A 25,661-nucleotide genomic window follows, 5' to 3' on the forward strand; every position below is an offset into this window, starting at 1 on the left:
ATTTAGATATGAGGATAGGAATTGACTTTTTTTACATAAATGGGTATGAGATAACGAAATCTGTCCCGGCCCACCCCGTTGTCATCCTAATTTTATTATGAAGTGTATTACGATTGTAGAATGTTGTGACAACTTCTGTATTTATAAAATGTCACTACACCCACAACACAAATAAAATCTTGTTGATATGACTTTACTTTTTATTCATAAAAAGTTAATCTTAATAAAAAAATGTTTCAAATTGTGCTGACTAATTCACAAAAATTTAGTACTGGAATTTTAAAAATGGTTTAGGTCTTTGGGCGGCTGTAACTTATGGAGACGATAATGACCCAACATGAGATATGGACTTGTTACAAATTCTAGAGTGAATGCCAAGTCTTTTTTTTCATTCCCATACCAGTATTATACCGTGCGTACGCACGATGGTGTGTTTTTTTTTTCTTTTAATTTTATATTTATAAAATGAAAAAATATTAATTATCTTTTGTAATTAATATTTTTTCATATATATCATTATACAATATTATTGTTCATACCGATACCGATACCAATAATAATAATAATAATAATAATAATAATAATAATAATAATAATAATAATAATAATAATAATAAATATTGTAGTTAGATATTATTAGAATTAGTATAGATCAATATTACTTTAACTTTTGTAGTTATATTTTTTAATGGAGTAATTTAAATTTGGTTACATACAAATTTAGATATTTTTATAACTCAAATAAATTTATATTGTATTTTTTAATGGATTGCTTTAAAATTTCTTAGAAATAATCATAAATATCTTTTTAGTTGAATAACAAAATATTATGTTTTTTAATTGCTTACTAATAAATAAATTGATTACAAATACTCTTATGGTTATTTTGATTATGCTATTTATATATTAAAATGTTACATGGTTATCGGTTATTATAATATTTGGACGGATATATTAATTAAAAGTTTAAATATAGTTATAAATGTGAGGAATTGTTCTTTTTTAATATTTCGGGTGTAGAATTACAAATATTGAAAGTAATAGATGGGAAATGATGTTTAAAGAGGAAAGAAACTATTTGGTAAATTTATTTGCGTTCTAAGAGAAAGTCACTACAAAAAAAACTGTAATTACCGACGGTCATATTTCGTTCGTAATACCAAAAATCCGTGGGTAATTTATTTTTACTGACGGAAATGCAACGGGCAAAATTCTGTCGGTAAAAGGCCAGTCTGTAATATTTACCAACGGATACTAGTCGTCGGAAATTATCGACGGAATTATTCGTCGATAATTACCGACGGCCAGTATCCGTCGGTAATTTCTGACGACCAGTATCCGTCGGTAAAGGTTATTGAAGGAAGATTCCGTCGGTAAATCCTTCGAAAATGATATCATAAAAAAGTTGTCTTGTGCACATTACCAACGAATATATCCGTCGGTAAATCCTTCGATAAAATTCGCCAAGACTGCAGAATCACTTGTAATATATAATTTACCACACCAATTCAACACAAGCAGACCTGCCAATTCAACACAAGCAAACCTGCCAATTCAGTACAGACCTGCATATTTACAATCAACTCATATAGACTACATAAATTCATACATGATATCTAATAAGGAACTTCCAAATTCAATATGAACAATCAAACATAAGTTGTGGTGCAAAGACAATGTCAAATGTACACTAAGTTTAAACATAAATGTCATAAGTCATAAACTCTAATAATCTACATAGTCATCATCACAATCAGCAGGGTCTGCAGGGTCTGGACTTGGGTTGGGCTGCACTTGGTTGGGCTACTCAGTGCTTGGTTGGACTGTTGTAGGCTGGGCAGGTGCAGGCTGTTGCTGAGACTGTGTTAGGTTGGATACAGCCTGTCGAAGGACTTGTTGGTCAGGAGGCAGAAGTGTCAAGAGTATGTACGGTAACGACTGAAATTGACTTTTCAATTCTGCATAAGCCTGATCGTTTTCTTGCAATCGTTGATCAGTTGCTTTTAGTTTTTCATCAGTTTCTTGCAGTCGTTGTTTGAGGAAGGTAACTTCTTCAGCATTGGAGGTGGATGCAGTAGATTGGGGCTTTATGCCACTGCTTCCACCTGCAAGTTGTCCTGTCCCATATATTCTTCCTTTATTCTTACCCCCGACAACCTCAACCCAACACTTTGTCCTAATCGTATCATCTGCAGCAGGATCATCAATGATATCTTGTGATCCACCAGCACATGAGCCTTGTTCAGATCTGACCTGTGAAAGTCTATTCTCAAATTGTTCCTATATTAAATAAAATAATGAGAAATTAGTTAAATAAGATAAAATTGAAGTTTTCTTATAATAAATTTAAAGTGTTTGCTTACATATGTCCTCCGAGATCTTTCATCAACAAACTGGTCAGTTCCTTTGCGCATATGAGTTTGCTAAAATACCTCATCAATATGAGCAGCTCGTCCTAGCTCCGTGAAATGTCCAAATCCAGTAATCTGGCATGAATCCTTTTTTGTATAGATGAACTTTAACTTCTTCGTCTTTCAAAATACGAGTACATTCGCACTTGATGCATGGACATCGAATCCCTCCCTCAAGAGCATAATATTTATATTGACGAGCCGTCTGGATAAAATCTTCAACTCCTATCACAAAAGATTCCTTCAAGCCTCTCCTACCACTGTAAAAACGGTCATAAACCCAACGACGGTGGCTGGGAACTTCGCCCATGTTTTGTGACAAGGCAAAGATAGATAGTGTTACATTTGTGATAGTGAAAGAACATGGGAATTAAGTAATAAACCTATTATTACTTAAGTCCAACATGGAAGGCCATGTAAAACAGTGAGATGTTCCCAAAAGTATCATATTGTGGGAATATATATCTCACTTATTGGGTAAGATATTTGAAGAGTTATGAAACTCATCATTATCGTAATCGAAAGAACCTAGTCAAACTATGATTACAACTGTTTGTATAGATATGCACTTAAAATTTAATGTATTATTTAATACGTTTTTGACTTCATGCCTTTCAAGTAAAGGAAAGGCGAGGGAATGATTGAAGTGTAATCAAGAGCAAACCAACATAATAAATCAGTAACAAAACCAGCATCAAGTGATGAAGGGAAATTTTTAGTAAAGCAGCACCAAATATACTACACTCATGAGGCCAAAGCCTACTTGCAAGATGTTGCAAAACAAAAACAATTTGAGGGGGCACTCTAAACCAAATTTCAAAATCCAAACGCACATTTAACCTTTCACTTTAATTATCCATTTCAATCAATCAACACACACTTTACACTCTACTCCCCACCACATCTCTGCCTACCAGCTCAAACACATAATCAAATTAACATACAAACAAAAAATAACATCAATCAATTATCGCTTCAGAAAGAGAAAAAGCTCATACCTGCAATGGCTCACACTCGCGCTTAAGCACCCAAAAATTTGATAGCTGCTGCCTCCCCCAATCCAAAGCTTCAACCACGGTGGTCCCCCAAAAAATCCTTACCAATTACAAAACGACAATGAGAATATGCAGAGAGATAAAGAAATCAAAGGAAGAGTGTCAATGACCACTACGCCGGTCACTTTGACGGAGATCGTGAATTCAATTTCACCGCACCCACGAAGTCACGGATGGCTCAGGGCATGCTCACGGTGGCAGCGTCGCACCGGTAAAGTCCAATCGGAAAAGGGGTTGCTCTGCACCACACCACTCCACTGCGCCGATGACCTCGACGGAGAACGCAGACGAAGCTCCCTGCCATTGATTGCGCCGCACCCACGAACGTCACGGCAAGGCCAAGGCACACTCACTGTCGCAACGTCGCATCGGCACGGGGAAGAACCTTGAATCGGAAAAGCCTTGGACGAAACCGCTCGCGCCACCACGCTGGTCTGCACCTTCCTCCCTCTACACCTTCGTTTTCGTGTTTTTAGGGAAACTGAATTGGGGGAAGAGCGAAATTCGGTTTTAATTTCAGCGAGGAAATTACCGAAGGAAATAATCCGTCGGTAAAGGATTAAGTTTCGTCGGTAAATTAGTGCACAGTATCAGAGAAACTTACCAACGGATCAATCTGTCGGTAAATAAATAAAAAATTTTCCAAAACATGTTACCGACGGATCAATCTGTCGATAATGTTCGCAAAGAATATCCGTCGATAAATCCGTCGGAAAAAATAAGTTACCGACGGATTTATATCCGTCAAAATTTATCCGTCGATAATAAACAGTTTTCTTGTAGTGAGTTTCACCCTAGGTATAAGAGAACTTCATGACTATATCAAGAAGATTGTGCACTAAAGAATACCAAAATTTGTTACCTTAATTTAATCCTAAAAAAAATAAGTTTGTTTGTATATAATATGAAAATGTGTTGGATCAGAAGAACAATAATAATAACCGTATAAAAATAATTAAATATCTCGTACAAGTACTCTTAGTAATATTTATTTCGGAAAAATAATAATAATAATATTTCTTTTATAATAATGTTAATAATAATAGTAATGAATTACAACTAATAATAATAAGTAGTGCTAATATTGAAACATATCATATGGTCAGGGTTATTATTATTTTTTAAAATTATATTCAGAAAGTTAATATAATTATAAATAATGATATTTTATTTTAGAGTATAATTTTGCATAACTTACTATTAAAATTAAATAAAAATAATATAGGGACGCTGTTTTTTTTTCCTTCTTTTTGTTATTGTTGGTAAATATTTTAATACAGAATTAAGTAGGTAATTAATATATTCTTAGATTTTTCAGGTACACACTTTTATATTCATTTTTATGTATTTGAAAGTGCATTAGACTTTTTGTTTTCACTCTGAGTTTCAGTGTGTTTTTTCTTCTTTGGTATGCTGTGTGGGTCTGGGAAAAGATGTCATCTTCGAGTAGATACAACTTCAAAAACCTGTTCCAAAACTCTATCCGAGTAGATACAACTTCAAAAACCTGTTCCAAAACTCTATCCGTTTGCTATATTTCAAGTCTTTCGATTACTCACCCAACTTTATATCTAGGAAACAAAAGAACACAGTGGAAAAACTTTTCCTACTGACAAAATCTTTCAATACTTTATTTCATTCCACACTTCTTGAAAACAAAAAACACATAGTGGGAATACTTTTATTGTATTTCAAAAAAAATTATTTTTTATTTTATTTTAATTTATATTAAAATATTAATGTGATATTCTTATATTTAAATACATAATTATGAGTAATTTTTATATAAAAATTTTAATGATATGAGAAAAAGATAAGTAATTAATTATGAATACTTTTTATATAATATATTAAATAAAATTAAAATTTATTATTATATTTTTGAATTATAAATTATATTAAACATGTGTAACTGTTTATACATATTTGTTATGATATCATTAATATAAAATTTGTAAAAAATATTCAAGAAATTTTTAACAAAGTTACATTTTTATAAAAGTTATGGATATTAATTATTATGATTGTTATAATAAAAGTTATGACCGCCAATAAATATGTCAATATAATAATATGTATTTAATTGTGGGAAAGAAAACTAAAAAAAAAAACTTTCATTGTGATCAGGCATCTGTCCTATAGTAAGTGATCAATTGTTCTTTTCAATTGTTCTTTTCAATATAGAAACTAGAAACTATTGACCATCAGTGACACGTAAAACCTAAATAGTTGACCAAGTACTTAGTGAGATGTAACATGTTTTTGCTTGTTATTTAGTTAACAACATATTCAAACACTACCATAGCATAATTGTTGATGGTTGTCTTTTTTTCATTTTAATGCATGTCAAGCGATCAACTTCCATTCATTGAATTCATGTGTATTTTTTAGTCGATAGCAAAACTTAAAGAAGAATGGTATGTGATGATCTAAATGAAAAAAACTTAAGTCAAAGATAGTGACTAATAGGCTTTATTCTTGACACATGTTTAGGTTCAACAATCCAATAAAAACTAATTTTAAAGAATGTATTTTTTCTATTTGTCCAATATATCTAAAGGTAACTATTTATAAATAATTCAGAACCATTAATGTTGTTTGTCCAACAATCTCCAACACAAACCTTCATCAATTACTAACATCATGGAAATGTTGTTTCTAGAAAAAATTAAACATTTTAACATTTGAATACAACCGGAGATGTAGTCAAAATTAAGATATATCACAATTCTGAGTAGTAGAATTTCAAAGCCCTATTGCAGAAACATGGTGAACATAAATAATTAAGAGAAAATTTGAGGCAAAGAAAATTGTATCACAATGACATTGTCGACGAAGTTAATAATTGATCTAGAGTGAGTTAAAATCAAAACTAAATAATAAAACCACAATTAACAACTCTAATAAAACTTATGATTTACTATAACGACTCGAACCTAACAACCCTTCCAAAAGAATTTGTGATAAACATGTTTTCTGTTGACATCTATTGAAAACTGCTAATGATGGTCAGCTTTGTCCTGCATCAAGAACTGCAAGAAAAAAATAACTAAAGCTCCTCAACTAGCCACCAATATTTGATAAAATACACATAAAAGAAGTTAAGAATGTGTTTGTACTTTCATTCTTAATCATGATAAATTTATGATTTACTGGTATTATTATTACTTTGACAACCAATGTTCGAACCCTAACATACTTATTAATTTGCAACATAAACCTTCACCAGTTACCAACATCAGGTAGTCTCCAATTGATTTAATATAATTTAACTTGGTAATCTACACAAAAAAAAAATCAACAATACAACTACAACCAGTTAGCACCTAGAATTTGCTATGAAAATATGTTACCAATAACTTGTTAAATAGATCAACTTAATTTCCAATTGCAACTTGTAACAACGTCTACATTCTACAAGTTATCAGCTCATTGAACCATTGAACAAAGAAATAGGAGAAAAACAAAAAATAGAGTAAAAAAACTCTTGGAAATTCAACAATAGAAGCACCTTCATCTTCAAAGAATGACCTTCCTCGACATAATACTCATATGTTTCCAGCAAATAATATTAATTGTTGCATTTTTAAGCTAAGCAAAGTTTGTATAGAAACAAAAGATAAAATTTTACTCATTATGACCACATTTTTCACATTTTTTGTTGACTTGTCAAGAAATAATACATCTTTTGAGAGAAAAAACAATAACATTCTACCAATGGTTAAATATCACTAAATAACTCAGCTGCAAACATAAAATCAAAAGTGATAAAAAATCTTGAAAGTATATATCAAAGATAATGTTTAAACTAAAAAAAAAGATGGAGCTCGTTGAAATATATATACTAATTGAGATGCTAAATAAAAATTACCTTTTGTCCACTTTTTGAAATAAAGATAGTGTATTCATTGAGTTAACAGGTAACCCAATTTTAAATTTTTGTTAGTAGAAAACATTTCCATAGAGAAAAAAAAAACAATAACAAAGAATGATATTATAATAAAACGTGGTATAGAATTTTAAAAACACGGTTTCATAACATAAAAATATCACAAGAAACCATTTCTAGAAAAAAAAACTTCTACAACATTCAACTTTGAAGAAAATAAGACATATTTGGATAGAACAAGTAATTTGTAGGCCAACATTCCAAGCCATCTTTACCTAGATTTCATGTCAAATATAAAATGAAAAACTAAAAAAAAAAACATGATCAAAAACTAACTATAAATAAAACAATTTTAGAATTCAAATAGCTCCCAAAAATTTAAATGCGTACAGAATTTTAAATAAATAAACTAAAGTGCGTAAAAATTTAAATGAAAAATATTAAAGGATCTAAAGATAGGTAATTAATGCAAAGAAATTTAAATATTACCATATCTTTAAGTTATCAATGCCTAGAGCTTTTGAGTGAACACAAATATAATCTCATAGGTAGCCTGAAAAATCAAGAAGATAAACCAAAGATAAGTTATGGAAGACTCCCCAAATTGTTCATAAAAAAACTATGATTAAACCATACCAATAGTATATGTGAAACAGAACAATAATATTAATAGAAACATTAATATTAACAAAAAAATTTTTCTCATCAATTTTAACTACTCAACTTGACAGGTTAATCATTATTTTTAGCTAACTAAGAAATGGAAGCATATACCACACAGAGATATAAGCAAACTGAAAACCATTTCTAGAAAAAAACTTCTACAACATTCAACTTTGAAGAAAGTAAGACATATTTGGCTAGAGCAAATAATTTGTAGGCCAACATTCTACGCTATCTTTACCCAGATTTCATGTCAAATATAAAATGAAAAAATAAAAAAAAAATAAACAAAAACTAACTACAAATAAAACAATTTTAGAATCCAAATACCTCCCAAAAAATTAAATGCGTACAAAATTTTAAATAAATAAACTAAAGTGCATATAAATTTAAATGAAAAATATTAAAGGATCTAGAGACATGTAATGAATACAAAGAAATTTAAATATTATCATATCTTTAAGTCATCAATTTCTAGAACTTTGAGTGAATAGAAATATAATCTCATAGGTAGCCTGAAAAATCAGGAAGACAAACCAAAGATAAGTTATGGAAGACTCCCCAAACTGTTCATAAAAAAACTATGATTAAACCATACCAATAGTATATGTGAAACAAAACAATAATGTTAATAGAAACATTAATATTAACAGAATTTTTGTGCTCATCAATTTTAAATACTCAACTTGACGGGTTAATCATTATTGTTGGCTAACTAAGAAATGGAAGCATATACCACAAAGAGATAGAAGCAAACTGAGAAACAGACAGATCTCCTAGTAACCCACAAAGAGATTTCCCAGTAGCCATTCTTTGCAAATGTAAATTGCTTGTCTGGATTAATGAACACCTAGGAGATAAAAATAAAATTAAGAAAACATGATTTATAAAATTGTACTCACCAAAGTGTTATGCAAAAAAAAAATGCTACTTTCATTCCACAACTATAATAAAAACATTGCATCCATGGAACAAATTACAACATATCACAACATTTTATTGAGAGAAGAAACAATAACATTTAGCAGTGGTTGAACATCAATAAATAACTTAGCTAAAAACTATAAATCAAAGGTGATGAGTGATCTAAAAAGTATATATCAAGGACAATGCATAATCCCAAAAAAGATGGAGCTAGTTGCAAAAAATATTAATATATATATATATATTTAGGGAGTATGAAAAATCTGGAGCTCGTTGTGCCTTGGAGCTGGACTTAGACTTGTTGCCACTATGGTTTGAAACAGAAGACTTCTTCTTAACTGACTTCTTTGCTACCCCAGTAACAACTTCAAATATTGATGGCAATTCAATGATCATGTCGAAAATTCGTTTTCGGTCATCTTTATCAATTCCAAATTTGGTTTCAAAATAGAATTCGACATGTAAAAGTTTATTAGTTTATTCAATGAACAACACCAATTACAAATACAAAGCATAAATGATTAATGAAAACAAAAATAGGCCAATGCTGACACCATAGTTTCCAATTCCTAAAGCTTGGAAACAAATCTCATCACATAATGCTCACAGGTAAACTGAACAAATAAATAGAAATTATTAGAAATGAATAGAAAATAGAAAATGCAAAAATAACAAAATACAAAAAGTACGCCTTTCAGTATACTACAACCATTTGGAATGAAAGACTGAGAACAAAAAATATGTTTTTGAAAATAATAAAACAAATGGGTAACCATAAAAGAACCTGATAAACAAAATGTCTAGAATTTGTTCTTAGAGCTAGATGTGCAAACATCTTTTTCCTCAAACAAACAAAAAAATATAATGGACATAACTTTCTGAAAACAACCAAAATCCAAACAAACATGATAGAATATAATAATCAAGAACTTCAAAATAATCCCCAAACTCTAAATAAACTAACAGACCACCAACTCCAACTAAATCTCAAAAACAAAAAATGAGATGTTTTACCAATGTCCATAATCATCACACCCCCCAAAAAGTACTTCAAAAGCCTCAAACATCATTTCCTTCAATACCAAACAGGCTATGCAAACATAAACAAAAACCAAATAAGATGAATAAAAATATAACAATAACTAAAATGCTAAATAAAGATAAAAATAACTTGCAAATAATGCTAATAATGCACAACGAAGTGCAATTTCTTCAAAAAAATTAGTAATACATACCCAAACTTTTAATTTGAACTAATATGAAACAGATGATTATCTAAAATATTATGAGGTTATAGCCAGCATTTAAAGGGTTTAACACTAAAATCCAATCAAACACTAAAATCTTACCTAATAAAAGTTCAATAGAAGTTTGCGCTTGAGAACAAAATGACATCAATCAACTATAACATCCGTGATTAAGACCAAGGAAGGAGAACATAATCAAACATAACCAATCAAACATAATACATATAACCAATCAAATAAAAACACAACCCAAAAGAATAATACATCTTCAAATTACAAAATTGACCATTTTGTTTCCTACCGCGTATTGAGTAACTCATTTACCACAATAAAAATTGTTAATAAGCAAATGGAAATAAATAAAAACTTGTTCTCTTTTCTTAAGCCTTGAAACACAATAATCATATTTAAGCTCTCAATTCATCGGTCAATTCCCTTGAATGGAGATCATCATGTGCTTTTTCCCCAAACGTATAACTCAGTCTGCATAAGGATACTATACACAAACATTAGAAAAAATGTCTTATTCTAGAATCATTATCATAACTAAATGGCATTATTAGAAAATAGATTCCAATTATAGAGTCCAATTATAAAATAATGCATATATGTAATTTAGGGCTAAGTTAGACAATAACAACTAAAGCTAAGTCAGCCAATCATATATGCACTACCTTGTAGCTGACATATGTGAACTGCACATTCCACTACAAATACTCAATATATGTGTTTGTTACATTACTAACACATCATCATAACTATTCTCAATGCACCAGGATATATATATATATATATATATATATATATATATATATATATATATATATATATATATATATATATATATATATATATATATATATATATATATATATATATATATATATATATATATATATATATATATATATATATATATATATATATATATATATATATATATATATATATATATATATATATATATATATATTCTAATCTATTTGTCTGGCTAACTGGAAAAAGGGGTAAATTGATAGCTTCAGTAAATTGATAGTTACTTGAATATTAGTATAATCTTTAACTTGGGAATGGAACTGAATCAACCATTAGAAAATACCAAAAAATATAATGTATTTGTAAACTATTGCTTTCAGGATGAAAAATGCTGTGAAAAGATGGTTAACCAACCGAAGATATCAAACGATACACCTGTTCATAGATGTTTGTTTTTCCTTGCTAGTATCTATATATTCTTCTAGCTTTACCTCTTGATCCTAATAGGGAAGTATCTACCCTAAACCAAAAATTGCCCCTTTCGATCTTAATTTATACCGTGTTGTTTTATAGGACCCACCAAAGAAAAGAAGATGAGAAAGAAAATAAAGAATTAGAAAGGTAACATAGAAAGCTGAAGCATTGCCATTATTATGGTATAGTGTCGAAGAAAGACTTGGACTAAACAAAAATATATTCAAACCACAAATTTAACCAACAAAGTAAGGGAAGGAAAAATAAATTCAGGACCAGGGGGCAAGGGGCAAAGATTGAGAATAGAAGCTTACATATTTCTGGGTACTTTTGTTTCACAATATATTTTTTTCTGGGCTCAAAACCTCTTCTTTGTTGTAGAAGATTTCAAGCATTAAAATTAGAGAAAATCTAGCACGAAGAAGGAACCAACATTCAAGAAATAGAAAGAAAAATCTCACATTTTTATTAGATTGCCTTATTGGTTCTTCAAGAAACCACAAGCAGAAGAAACCATTTTCAAGAAAAACAACTCAGGTGAGAATCAAGCAGAAGAACTTACAACAACTCATTTTCAAGAAAAACAATGGGTACCTTATAGTAGCTTTAAGAAACCACAAGCATCTTCAGATGAATACGTTGACAAAGAGCACTTTCAACCCAGGGCATGAAGCATACCAAGATGCATAACACTGCATAAAAGCAAAGTAGAGTAAATTCAACGAAGAATTTAACGAAACAGTGAAATAAAGTTTGAACATAAAAGAAAGCAATTTTGAGAACGATACTTGAGACTGTTGGGCACCAACTTCAACTATAACACCATTGGGTCCTCTAAAAAGAATAGGGACAAATATTTGCCCAACAGACACGTAATTAATTGGAATTTGTAGCAAAATTAATAATATGATCTATTGCCTACAATAATGGTTACAATTCAATGAATGGATAAAATTAAATAATTAATCAGAAAGCTAATAAACCAAAGATGATACAGTTGTATACCAGACAAATTAAGCTAAAAACTAAGAATAATTACACGTGTTGACACAATATTCTTTACAATTTATTTTTATTCAATATTAAAGCTACCAGTAGTCAACATTTAAATTGCAAACCCAAGGCCCACTTCATGTAGAAGATAACATTATCAAGTAAGAAAATTACAACAAAAAAGTCTTGCATCTAATAAACTAAATTGATTTGTACGACATTGATGTGATATTCAAACCATTATTTAAAACACAATAAAATTGCTTTATTTTTAAAGTCAAATATAATTGGCACAAAGAATCACTTCAGGTCTTCATAGAGCAGCAATCACAAGCAAAAACATATAAAATCTTGATATATATTATTTGCATACAACCTTGAACAAAAGGCCAATTAGTATATAAGAAAGACAAAAAAATTTATGCCTCGTCAATTTGAAAAAATTAACTAATTAACCTGCAAAATTTTCTAAAGCATTAAAACATCAAACAAAAGACTAATTAGTATATAAGACAAAAAATTTCATGCCTAATCACTTTGGAGAAATTAACTAACAAACCTGCAAAAGTTTCCAAAGCATCAAAATACATTTTTTTTCATTCTTTTTTTCTTGCTACCACTGCAACAATTCAAATAAAGGCAGAAAATATTATTATATTAGTACAATTATTGAAGATTTAAAATCTCACCAGTTACTTCAAATAAAGGCAAAAAAAAAATTATTACATCTGTAAAATTATTGAAGATCGATGATCTTACTAGTAATAAAGTAACGTAGGATGCATCAATTTTTTTTCTGAAAGACGAATTAGATGATCTTGGTTACTGGATGGAGTTGAATAATATACCATAAAATAAATTAACCAAACAAAATATCAAACACTACAAACTTACCTTTTCAGAGTACCTGTTATTTATGTTTGATGAATAGAACCACACACTGCAAAACAAAAAATTGTAAATATAATTTCTGTAAAAAAAATCCCTAAAACCCCAAAAAACAAAGATATACAAAATCAAACATTATTACATTTTCTTCATCTCAAGAATAGGTTTACGAAACACTTGAGAAACCTAAAATGATTTATGAAAATGAACCTGAAACAACAAAATATACCTTCAAACAACAACATGGGTAACAATACATATGCAAAAAAGAAGAACAAACCAAAATATACTCGAAAGTTACCTTTCTTCAAGGTTAATTAAAAGAAAACAAAAAAAATTGCGAGAAGAGAGTTATGAAAATCGTTTTGGAACAAAAATGTTGATATAAAGAAGTGTTTTTTCGGATTGAGAATTTTCGGGTTGAAAATGGAGAAGATTGGAAAAGGATTGTGATGATTTCTTTTTTGAATGGGATGTTGATGGGTGAAGAATTATAGAGATGGAAGAGTTGAATGGATGAGTGCAGAGGCGGGAGACGCAAAAATAATAATGGACAGCTTTTGATTCAAAAAGCAACTTTTTATTCGCATGTTTTGATTCAAAAAGTAATGAAGGGTAAATAGTAATATGAAGAATAAAAGCAGGAAGACATAAAAACCTCAATGGACAACTGTCAAAATACTAAATTGAAGTATTTGGGAAAATTTTCTAGTAATTTGTTTTCTTAGTATTTAAATGGATTTCAAAATTTGCACTCTTATAATAATTTTTTTATATTTTAAATTATATAAAATTAATAATTGGAAATATAAATACATTTGAATTATATATATATATATATATATATATATATATATATATATATATATAAAGAAATACTTTCTTTTATGTTTATATTTTGTTATTTCAATTTTATTTTTAATTATTATTTAAAAAATTAATTTCTATAAATAATTTACCTTCATCTGTTATTTTAAAATTATCTTTTATTTTTAATAGTTATTTTAAAAATTTCTTTTGTAAAAATATTTTATTTTTCAAATTTTACGATTAATAATTATTTTAAAAATTAATTATATATTTTTCATTGATCTTAATTTAAATTTATATAAAAATTAAAAAATCCAAACACACATCTTCTACATCGCCCATGTTATCGTTATTATATAGGCTGAAATATACATTTGGTCCCTATTCTTGTCAAAATTATTCAATTTAGTCCTTATTTTCGTTGTTTGTTCAATTTGGTCATCATTTTTGTAAGAGCGTATTCAATCGAGTCCTTTTGACAAACGGTGTTAAAATTGTTAACGACACAGTGACACGGTGTAACCTGTTTGGGTTACGTGTCAAATTTTGGAATATATGATGGCACATGTTGGTACAGTTAAAAAGAAATTAGAGAAAAAAAGTTTGAATTACGTAAAAAGATAAAACATGGTAAAGTGAAAAAAATTAAAAAGTTTGAATTGAGGGTTTACTGCAGCAAGAGTTCGAGAGGAAATTGGGCATTCGAGAGTTAGAGAGTTCGTTGAGTTAAAAATTGAAATTGGGCATTCGAGAGGTCGAGAGATAGGGAAAAATTAGGGTTGGTGAGGAAGGGGAAAATTAGGGTTCTTGGGTGGTGGAGTTTCTTGTTCATCAATTAGGGTTCGCGAAGAGGGGAATTTGCGCTTGGAGAGTGATTTGCGATTGAAGCTTCGAGATTGCGCTTGGAACCACGAATATGAGACCCACCGCAACTTGGTTGCCCCCAACTATTACAGCAAGAGGAGGAAGACAAATGGTGACGAGACATACCTCTCAAACACGAATTCCGAATCACCAACTGGATTGTGCACAAGTTTCTTGCTGGGCACAACTTTGCTTGAAACCTCTCAAACCCTAATTTCTTTCCCAAATCAATTTCACTAACTTTTAAACCTACAACGGCCGTAAAATTTTACTGTGCCAACGTCACTGCCAAAAATTTAACACGTAACCCAAACAGTTTCACCGTGTCACTGTTCCGTTAACAATTTTAACACCGTTTGCCAAAAGGACTCGATTGAATGCGATTTTACAAAAATGAGGACCAAATTAAACAAACAACAAAAATAGGAACCAAATTGAATAATTTTGACAAAAATAGGGACCAAATGTATATTTAAGCCTATTATATATAAAGGATATCTATTTTTTGTGTACACAATTTTTATTCTCATTTTATCCTTTATGATGAAATTGTTAATTATTTTTTTTAAATAACTGTACACTTGATTTTTTAGAAATAAGTGTTATTTTAAAATATTTTATATAAAAGTGCATAATTTTTCTTCTTTTTTCTTTTTATTTTTTTCTTATATTTGTTGTTTATAATGTTAACATTAATGTATTTTTTATTATTTTTATTATTTTTCTCTTTTGTAGTAATTTATATATATTATTAACTTATAATAAAATATATATTAAAAAACGTGGAGACATACATGTGATAACGCATGCATTTATAATAATCTACAATAATATATAATATATAAAGAGGATTTCCTCTTTTGTGTCCACATTTTAAAATACTAATTTTACTCTTTAAAATTTAATTATTTATTAAATTTTTGAAAATTGACCGTTACTTTTACAAATTGTTTTTCTCTATTTATCAACAATTGTTCTTTCATCTTTTTTTATATATTACACTTTATTTTTAATAAATATAATTTTATTTTATATATTAATTTAATAACATTATATTATCATCACCTATTAATATCACACATATTTAGAAAATGCGTACATACGTACTAGTAACTTATAATAAACTTTTTATTTTGTATTTCAGAATATATAATTTTAAATACAGAAAGTTATTTTCTATACGGAATGCAAAAGTTTATGTATTTATGGAGGTGTTGGTTAAAATTATGGAAATGCAGTAAGAAATTACTTATTATGTATTTGTTTTTGCATTTCCATATTTCACGTACGTATACTCCAATATGGGACTTTTGAGAAAGGAGTTATAGGTATAAAGAAATGGATTATTATTAATATAGATGGATTATTATTTATAAATATAAAATAAATCCATCTCAATAAAAATAGCAACATTTATTTACTTAGACGATAGATAGACGGGTACGCAAAGTACGCACGTCTTATTTAATCATTTTGTTTATGAGTAATAATACTTTAACCGTTAAATCTTACCCTTTTTTAACCTTTTTTAACTTATTAAGGTGTCATTCGCAGTGGCATTTCAATTTTAAATTTTAATTAATTTTTGAGTCGTGTGATATGGCAATCGATGAAATGTGAGGGCGTGTGTGCATTTGTGAGATTGGGTGATGGAGTATAGTTCTTAAAAAGAAATTGCCGAAAGAAATTTTGGAATGAAGTGGTCCGCATCAAAAAAGGGTTTTGGTTCTTCCTTTATTGTCGCTCAAACCTTCGTCGTCGTTGCTCAAACCTTCGTCATCATTGAAGTCTTCGATAGGTGGCACAACCTTCACCAATTGTCCTAGTGGGTTATGTAAAACTAATTAAGGATCTTTAAGATTTATAATTCTCACACGATAAATCATAATAGAGCACTAACCTTGATCCATGAGAGATCCTGTGAATATGCGTTCTTCAAATTTGTAATCTTGTATGCTCTTCAATCACCGTTTCCCAATCTATCTTGTATCACACCTAGCCGGTCCCGCTAGCATACCAACACATATCACCCTTGACCGACAACTCATATCGGACAAGGCTGGGGAACTGGTGTACCACACCTAACCAAACTCAAACAAATAAGTAAACAATGCATCAAGGCAGCCAAGTATTCAACCTAGGCCGAGTCAGTCTAACTTGTACCGAACCTGATCAATTTAACCATATAAATGATAACCCTCACGAACATGCCAGAGATAACCCAAGTACACGACCTAGGCCACTATGGTCCCGAACTTAACTGAATAAAGGCTACAAAGTGGCCAACACGGATAGTATGCGGCCAAGGACAACATCTGACAAGTCAAGAAGTAAAAGAATCAGACCGCTCTTGAAGACTTGGTAAAATGGAAGCCCCCGCGTTCAATAGGCCTTAAGAGCCTGGATTAGCACCCAGGCCCACTCATAGCCCAAGCTAGGGCCCAAGCCAAGGCCCGACCCATTGGATAATCAGACATCATTAATGCTCTATAAATGCGCATGGACCCCAGTAATTAAATGTACGCATTCATTAATCACTGATTTGACTTTCTGAGAGCTTTGACTTACTTGAGCTTCGGAGACTCTTCTGCAGGTAACCACTCATGGGTTCAAGCTGACATGTATCAACCGAGGAGAGACCAACTGAAGAGATAGCGGACTACATGGTAAGGTGACACTTGTGCCTAACTCATCTTATTTGTTCTCTGCAGGAACATATCTCTTTGCCTTTCTTTATCTTCTCACACCGTTCTTGATGGGTTACTGTGAAAAGAACCTTATGGCCAGAGACAGAACCCCAATTCCTTTTATAAACCAACGTCCATCAAGTTGGTTTTTATTTTATCTTTATCTTTATTTTATTTTATTATCACTTCCCATAATAATAACCAATAAGTCTTTATATTTTTATTAAATCACAATTGGACCCATCATAATATTTCAAATGAGTCACTAATAGAATTAATTCGTCAATTAATTCTAACATTCTCCCACTTGACTCATATGATGTCATAACATTATGTGATTTAATACATAAACATAATGCGCAATAAAAGACCTTGCATAAATTGGTTCCATCATTATTCATAATTAAAGATACAGAAATAATAAGAATCATGGTGGTCACACATCATTTGATCGACATGATCCCTTCCATGTACTACTATATCATCCATTTCTCCTTAATATGACCTTAAAAACGAGAAGTCAATAATGGGTTCAAACATAATGTCATTTTACAAAGCAATAACATAACATAATTTGTTTTCTTCATCATAATTTGCATGCATAAACATAAAGAAGAAAACACAAATTTTAGAAATTTATACATTAGGGAGCTCAGAGTGTCACATAAACATTAAAAACATTAACATTCAACATTCACTAGTAGACATAATGCCCATATTCTTTACATGACCAACATACAATTTGGGCGGTAACCCTTTTGTTAAAGGGTCAGCAATCATAAGATCTGTGCTAATATGTTCTATTGACACTTTACGTTTCTGAACTTCTTCTTTAACGGCAAAGTATTTCAACTCCATATGTTTAGCACCTTTAGAATACTTGTCATTTTTAGAAAAGAAGACTACTGCGAAATTATCACAATAAATTTTCAGTAGCTTGGAAATACTGTCGACTACTCCAAGTCTTGAAATAAAGTTCCGCAACCAATTAGCCTGAACTGTGGCCTCAAAGCATGCCACAAATTCAGCTTCCATGGTGGATGCAGCAATGACAGACTGCTTCGCACTTTTCCATGAAATCGCTCCTCCGGCTAAAAGATACACATAACCAAATGTAGACTTTCTTGTATCCACACAGCCGGCAAAGTCTGAATCTGTATAACCTATCACCTCAAGGTGATCAGATTTTCTATAAGTAAGCATGTGATTCTTTGTTCCTTGTAGGTATCTTAAAACTTTCTTTGCAGCTTTTCAATGCTCCAGATCTGGATTACTTTGGTATCTACCAAGCATATCAACTGCAAAGCTAATATCTGGCCTCGTACAGGTTTGAGCATACATCAAACTCCCAACAACAGATGCATAAGGGATATTTTCCATCTGTTTTCGTTCCAAATCATTCTTTGGACATTGCATGAGACTAAACTTGTCTCCTTTCTGTATTGGAACAGGAGATGCTGAACATTTATCCATTCTAAATCTCTCTAAAACTTTATTAATATATGTATTCTGAGACAAACCTAACAATCCTTGTGATCTGTCACAGAATATTTCTATTCCTATCACATATTATGTCTCACCCATATCTTTCATTTCAAAGTTATTAGAGAGAAACCTCTTAGTCTCAATTAATAGACCAAGATCATTAGTTGCAAGGAAGATATCATTAACATACAGAATCAGAAATATAAACTTACTCCCACTGACCTTCAGATATATACACCGATCAATGGTGTTTTCCTTAAATCCAAAGGACACAATATTATTTTTGAACTTTAAATACCATTGCCGAGAAGCTTGCTTAAGTCCATATATCGATCTCTTAAGTTTACACACCATGTGCTCCTTTCCTTCTTCAGCGAACCCCACCGGTTGGTCCATATAAACATCCTCTTCTAAATCCCCATTCAAAAAAGTAGTTTTAATATCCATTTGATGCAACTCAAGATCATAATGAGCTACTAATGCCATGATAATTCTAAAAGAATCTTTCTTAGAAATAGGCGAAAATGTTTTCTTATAGTCAATGCCATCCTTCTGAGTAAAACCTTTGGCAACAAGACGGGCCTTGTAACGTTCAATATTGAGAGTCACGCTTAGTCTTAAAAACCCATTTACACCCAACTCTCTTGCATCCTTCTGTCAATTCCACAAGGTCCCATACATCATTATGTGCCATTGATTTAAGCTCATCTTTCATGGCATCTAACCATTTATTAGAATTATCACCATTAATGGCTTCTGAAAAAGAAATTGGATCATTATCAATACTTAAGTCATTTTTTGACTCTTGTAGATAAACCACATAGTCATTCGAAATAGCAGACTTTCTATCTCTGTGAGATCTTCTTAATACTATTTCTTGTGATTGTTCTACTATTAGTTCATTGTTAACCTCGAAATCATTAATTTGTTGTTCTTCTTGATTGTTGTGAGTTTCTACAACATGTGGAACAACAACTCTTGATAAAGAAGTACTAGTTATAGGAACTTGTACTCTAACTTCCTTAATCTCCACATTTCGTGAAGCTTCACTCCCACTGGTTTCACCATTTTCAATGAACCGAGCATTTCCAGTTTCAACAATTCTTGTACTATGGGTAGGACAATAAAACATATAACCTTTTGATTTTTCTGGATAACCAATGAAAAATCCACTGATTGTTCTTTCATCTAGTTTCTTTTCTTGCGGATTGTATATTCTTACTTCTACTTGACAACCCCAAACATGCAGGTGTCTCAAACTGGGTTTCCTATTCGTCTATAACTCAAAAGGAGTCTTTTGAACAACTTTACTAGGAACCCTGTTCAACAAATATATGGCAGTCTTTAAAGCATACATCCACAATGATATAGGTAAACATGAATTACTTAACATACTCCTAACCATATCCATTAAGGTTTGATTACGCCTTTCTGATACACCATTTTGTTATGGTGTGCCTGGCATTGTGTATTGAGCACAAATACCACGTTCCTCAAGGAACTTACCGAACGGACCAGGGTGTTGTCCACTTTCATCATATCTTCCATAATACTCACCACCTCTATCAGACCTTACGATTTTCACATTTATGTCTAATTGCCTTTCCACTTCATTTATATAAACTTCCAAGGCATTTACTAACTGAGATTTCTCATGCAGTAGATAGACATGTCCATAATGCGAAAAATCATCAATAAAGGTGATGAAGTACTTCTCTTTATTGAAAGAATTTACATCAAACGGACCACATATATCGGTGTGTATAATTTCAAGAAGCTGAGTGCTTCTCGTGGCTCCTTTCTTTGTGTGTTTAGTTTGTTTGCCTTTAATACAATCCACACACACATTCAGATCAGTAAAATCTAAATCCGGAAGGATTTCATTCTTTACTAATCTTTGCATTCTTTCTTTGGAAATATGTCCTAAATGTTTATGCCACAAGTAAGCAGATCGTTCATCCACTAAACTACGTTTAGTGCCAACATTGTGATGCAAAGTCATAAGAGTTTCAGCATATAAATTATCCAAATTCAATTTATATAAACCATCATAAAGTGTACCAGATCCAATCATAAAAGTACGCTTAAACAAACTGAAACAACCATTCCCAAACTTAAAAGAGTATCCAGCAATATCAAGCTTAGACAAAGAAATTAAATTCCTAGTGATACTAGGTACATAAAAAGTATCCATAAGGTCTAAGTGATATCCAGTGTCGAGGATTAGACGATAAGTCCCGACCGCTTCCACTGGAACTTTATCTTTATTGCCCATGAAGACAAACTTCTCATTTGGGTTTATGGTTCAGGTTTTTAAGAAATCCCTGCATCATATTAAAAACATGAGTCGTACATCCAGAATCAATCCACCACGTATTATGGGGAACTTCAGTTAAGTTTGATTCAAAACATACGTAAGCATTATGCTCACCTTTCTTTTCGAACCAAGCCTTACGCTTTATGCAGTCCTTCTGGAAATGTCCAGACTTATGGATTTTGGTTGAGGACTCATCAATCTTCAGTGGTCCTTTACCCTTTCCATGTTTCTTAGCAACTTTCTTTCCAACAGCTCCTTGATTCTTTACATATTGAATAAAGTGGCTTCCTAAGCTCTTCATTCGGGTCTCCTCCTGAACTAACATACTGTGTAACTCATGCACATTCCACTTGTCTTTCATGGTGTTATAGTTCATCTGGAACAGACCATACTCAGACGGTAATGAGTTCAGAATGAACTGCACGAGAAAACCTTCATCCACTGCCAGTCCTAAAGACTTAAGTCTTGCTGCGATATTTGTCATCTCGATCACATGGTCATGCATAGTACGCGAACCGTCAAACTTCATAGTGGTCAACGTACTCATCAGTGTCCCAGCGAGAGACTTATCAGCAGTTTGGGAGCGCTCTTCCACAAATTTCATAAATTCTTTTACGTCATCAGTTTTGGGAAGAGCTGACTTTATATTGCTTACTATGCTCATTCTCATAAACATTAAGCTAAGTCTGTTTGATCTTGCCCAAGCTTTGTAATGAGCTTTCTCTTCATTACTACTAGCATTCGTGATAGCAGCCGGTTTTTCAACTAGAAGAGCTAGATCAAGATCCAACACACCTAAGTGAAATTGGACTTGCTCACTCCAGTCAAGGAAATTCAACCCATTAAAGACTGGAACAGACGAAGCATGCGAGTGTAAAGATACCGGAACAGAGACTGCAATTAACACATGCCTAACATTAATGCTTTGAGTCATAAAACTAAACGTAAAAACAGATTCAGATATAAACAATCATTATATGCATACTAATGTTCTCCTTTGGGAGATCCAATAATATACAAACATAAACACATAAACATAATGATGCTAATCATATTATAACATTATTGATAATTAAAATATGCATTAACTAGAATCACCTACTACCTTTGGGTATATAAATAAAACTAGTGACGCATACAAAATTATCTACAATCATGTTCATTAATTATGAGAACAATTAATCAACCTTTGGGCGATCCTTAAATGCCTTATAATTAATGAATTTTAATTAATCCATAAATTTAATTATTCATAATTTAGCATCCATACTATGGGTAATTAAAATAAAAAACATTAATAATTTGAAATCATATAAACTTTAAAATTTTGGCCACTTTGGTGACTAACAAAATTTATCATACTTAATTTCAAATAAATAAATAAATACACGTACATTTAATTGCTATAAACTTTATATAGCATCCTCATTAATTTTAATTTAACAATAACAAACATAAATATTATTGCAAATTAAAATAAAATTATTAATTATTTATATAAATAAAATAATTAATATTAATTTTATTGGTGACGTAAACCAATAAAAATATTGCTCTCAAATCCAATTAACTTAATAGGATTTCAAAACTCAATTAGTAAAAGTGAAAATAACTTTTAAATTAAAAGTTATTCACAACCGCACTCCTCATAAATGCTTGCAATCATCGGTTTGTAATCCACATAAAAAACCAACTTGTACACGTTCACACAGTGCAGCACACGTTCACACACTAACAATATGCCATTCACTTTGCATTTATTCCAAATCCACGTGCACAACTTTTTTTTTCATTCAATGCCAAATGCAATCATGCATGCATTGTATTGTTCATTCATTGATTCAAATTCAGATTTCACGCATAGATTCAATTGATGCATGTACTGTTCATTCATATTCAATAATCCTACAAACTTTAATTAGGATTCATAAAAATTGGAAACAAACATCATAAAAGGAGAATCATAAATCCTACAACATAGACTCTGATACCATATGTAAAACTAATTAAGGATCTTTAAGATTTATAATTCTCACACGATAAATCATAATAGAGCATTAACCTTGATACATGAGAGATCCTGTGAATATGCGTTCTTCAAATTTGTAATCTTGTTTGCTCTTCAATCACCGTTTCCCAATCTATCTCTTTACCTTTCTTTATCTTCTCACACCGTTCTTGATGGGTTACTGTGAAAAGAACCTTATGGCCAGAGACAGAATCCCAATTCCTTTTATAAACCAACGTCCATCAAGTTGGTTTTTATTTTATCTTTATCTTTATTTTATTTTATTATCACTTCCCATAATAATAACCAATAAGTCTTTATATTTTTATTAAATCACAATTGGGCCCATCATAATATTTCAAATGAGTCACTAATAGAATTAATTCGTCATTTAATTCTAACAAGTTATTCTTCGAAAGAAGAAATGTTTGTCGATATTCCTTTTGGTGTTTGCATTCTTTTTCCTGTTTCTTCTTTGGTAACTCGTGAACCACATAAACTATTGAAAACCCTAGCCCCTGATAACCATCCCAGTGTGTCGTCTGGTTCTGGTGCCTTGGCGGAGTCGTTTCGAACCCTATTTTTTTCCTTCCGAATAGCAGTCGAAAGTTTGTTGCTTGGTGTGTGGTTGGGTTTGAGTTGCTTTCTTTGTTTGTAAGCATATTTTAATTTTCTTTTTGTTAAAGTTATTGTTGACCGAATGTTGTTGTTCGATTCTGCAAGTATTGGATTTTAGGGTTTTTTCATTTTCGATTGTTCTCTGTTTTATACGTGTGATGTGGTGGTTATGTGTTTATGGGGATGCACTACAATTTGCTGTCCGGTGAGCGCGCCCTCACCGGCGTGAGAACGGCCTCACCGTCGTCAACCTCGTCCACGACTGCCGCAACTACTGCTTGTGCCTTATCAAGGAAGCTATTGTGGTCAAGTTCAATGGCTTCGGCATCCACTTTTTCATTGTCACGAAGGAGATGGGAATCCGAGCAGACCCACCACACCAAATCATTCCAATGCTAGACAAAGGGTGAGTTACACATAAATCATGGCTCTTTGCTTAGCATATCACCAATAACCTCAGTAGCTTATCTATCTGTTTCTGTTTATGCTTTGCTTAGCATATCACCAATAACCTCAGTAGCTTATCTATTTGTTTCTGTTTATGCTTTCACTAGTACCCTTCAGAGACATGCAAATCATCTTCAATGCTATTATAAACAATTTGTACTTTGATTGAAATTTATTTATATAGTTGGCAACCCATAAAATGTTCTATTAATTTATATTCTTGATAGAGGTGTTTACTTTCTTGTGCATTTGCTGCATGCTTGCCTCTATCGTTGTGTATAGTGGACTTGATTAGACACATATATAGTTGACATTGGACCTCCTGGTGTTTTGGTAAAAATTAATGTGCAAATAATTGGAAGTTTATTTTGATAGATATAATCTGTGTAATTATGTAATTTACTCATGAAGAGAAAATTGTGTACATAAAGATTGCTTAGAAGTATATGCTTAAGTGCATGTCTGGCCTTCTATAGGAAGAGGTAATAAACAGAGTTGTGATTTCTTATTTCTAAATATATTTTAATTGATATCATGATATATGTAAGAAAATATTTAATACTATGATAACAAATCTTAACTGTTGATTGGAAAACATATTACTAAATCCATTTCTTAAGTAGTAAATGATTCCAAAGTATGTCTTTACTTTTTCCTGAAAGAGGTAAAGATATATTTAATCTTAATGATATGGTAAATATTAAAATACTAAAAAATTTAATTATTTATGATTATCATCCAAAGATACTACGAGGCATAAGATTTTGCTTTTAAAAAGTCAATGGGTATAGATTGATTGGTTGGACTCCATTTACTAACCAACACCAATCATTAAATAAAATTGCAGGATGATTATAGTAATCCATTTGCTTTCTTATTATATTGAATTATTTATTTGATTTTTATAATTGTACCAATTTTATCTTTTAGTCCCTACACATAATTTTAATTGTACATTTGCATATTTTTATAGTTTAAATTTATACATATTAACATAAATTAATCTTAATTTATTTGAATTTCAATTATTTATGTTCTTTATTCATTGAATATGCATATATGTAAAGTGGTGCACCATCTCACTATCAAGTGGTGGAAGTAAACAAATTAGAATTAGGTTTAAAT

General features: G+C 30.9%; 1 protein-coding gene across 1 annotated transcript; it reads right to left on the minus strand.

The window, feature by feature from the left end:
• Nucleotides 1-1,084: 1,084 nt before the first annotated feature.
• Nucleotides 1,085-4,421, minus strand: LOC146880995 (uncharacterized). Its single transcript, XM_085668436.1, has 3 exons — nucleotides 3,577-4,421; nucleotides 2,364-3,506; nucleotides 1,085-2,280 (listed from the first exon to the last, which is right to left on the minus strand). The coding sequence occupies exons 2-3, from the start codon at nucleotides 2,412-2,414 to the stop codon at nucleotides 1,804-1,806; spliced, it is 528 nt and encodes a 175-aa protein (XP_085524562.1). The 5' UTR covers nucleotides 2,415-3,506; nucleotides 3,577-4,421; the 3' UTR covers nucleotides 1,085-1,803.
• Between the last annotated feature and the right edge of the window lie 21,240 nt (nucleotides 4,422-25,661).

This window comes from Vigna unguiculata, chromosome 11 (assembly GCF_037176805.1).
Source record: "Vigna unguiculata cultivar grain cowpea cultivar isolate G323 ecotype 2 chromosome 11, ASM3717680v1, whole genome shotgun sequence".
NCBI classification, from domain to species: domain Eukaryota; kingdom Viridiplantae; phylum Streptophyta; class Magnoliopsida; order Fabales; family Fabaceae; genus Vigna; species Vigna unguiculata.

What these genes read in the sequence shown, in the direction of transcription:
- LOC146880995 (XM_085668436.1), bottom strand. Translation starts at nt 2,414, where the DNA reads ATGCGCAAAGGAACTGACCAGTTTGTTGATGAAAGATCTCGGAGGACA. An exon ending in AAAGATCTCGGAGGACATAT is followed by an intron (nt 2,281 to 2,363) that starts GTAAGCAAACAC and finishes TATTTAATATAG; the next exon opens with GAACAATTTGAGAATAGACT.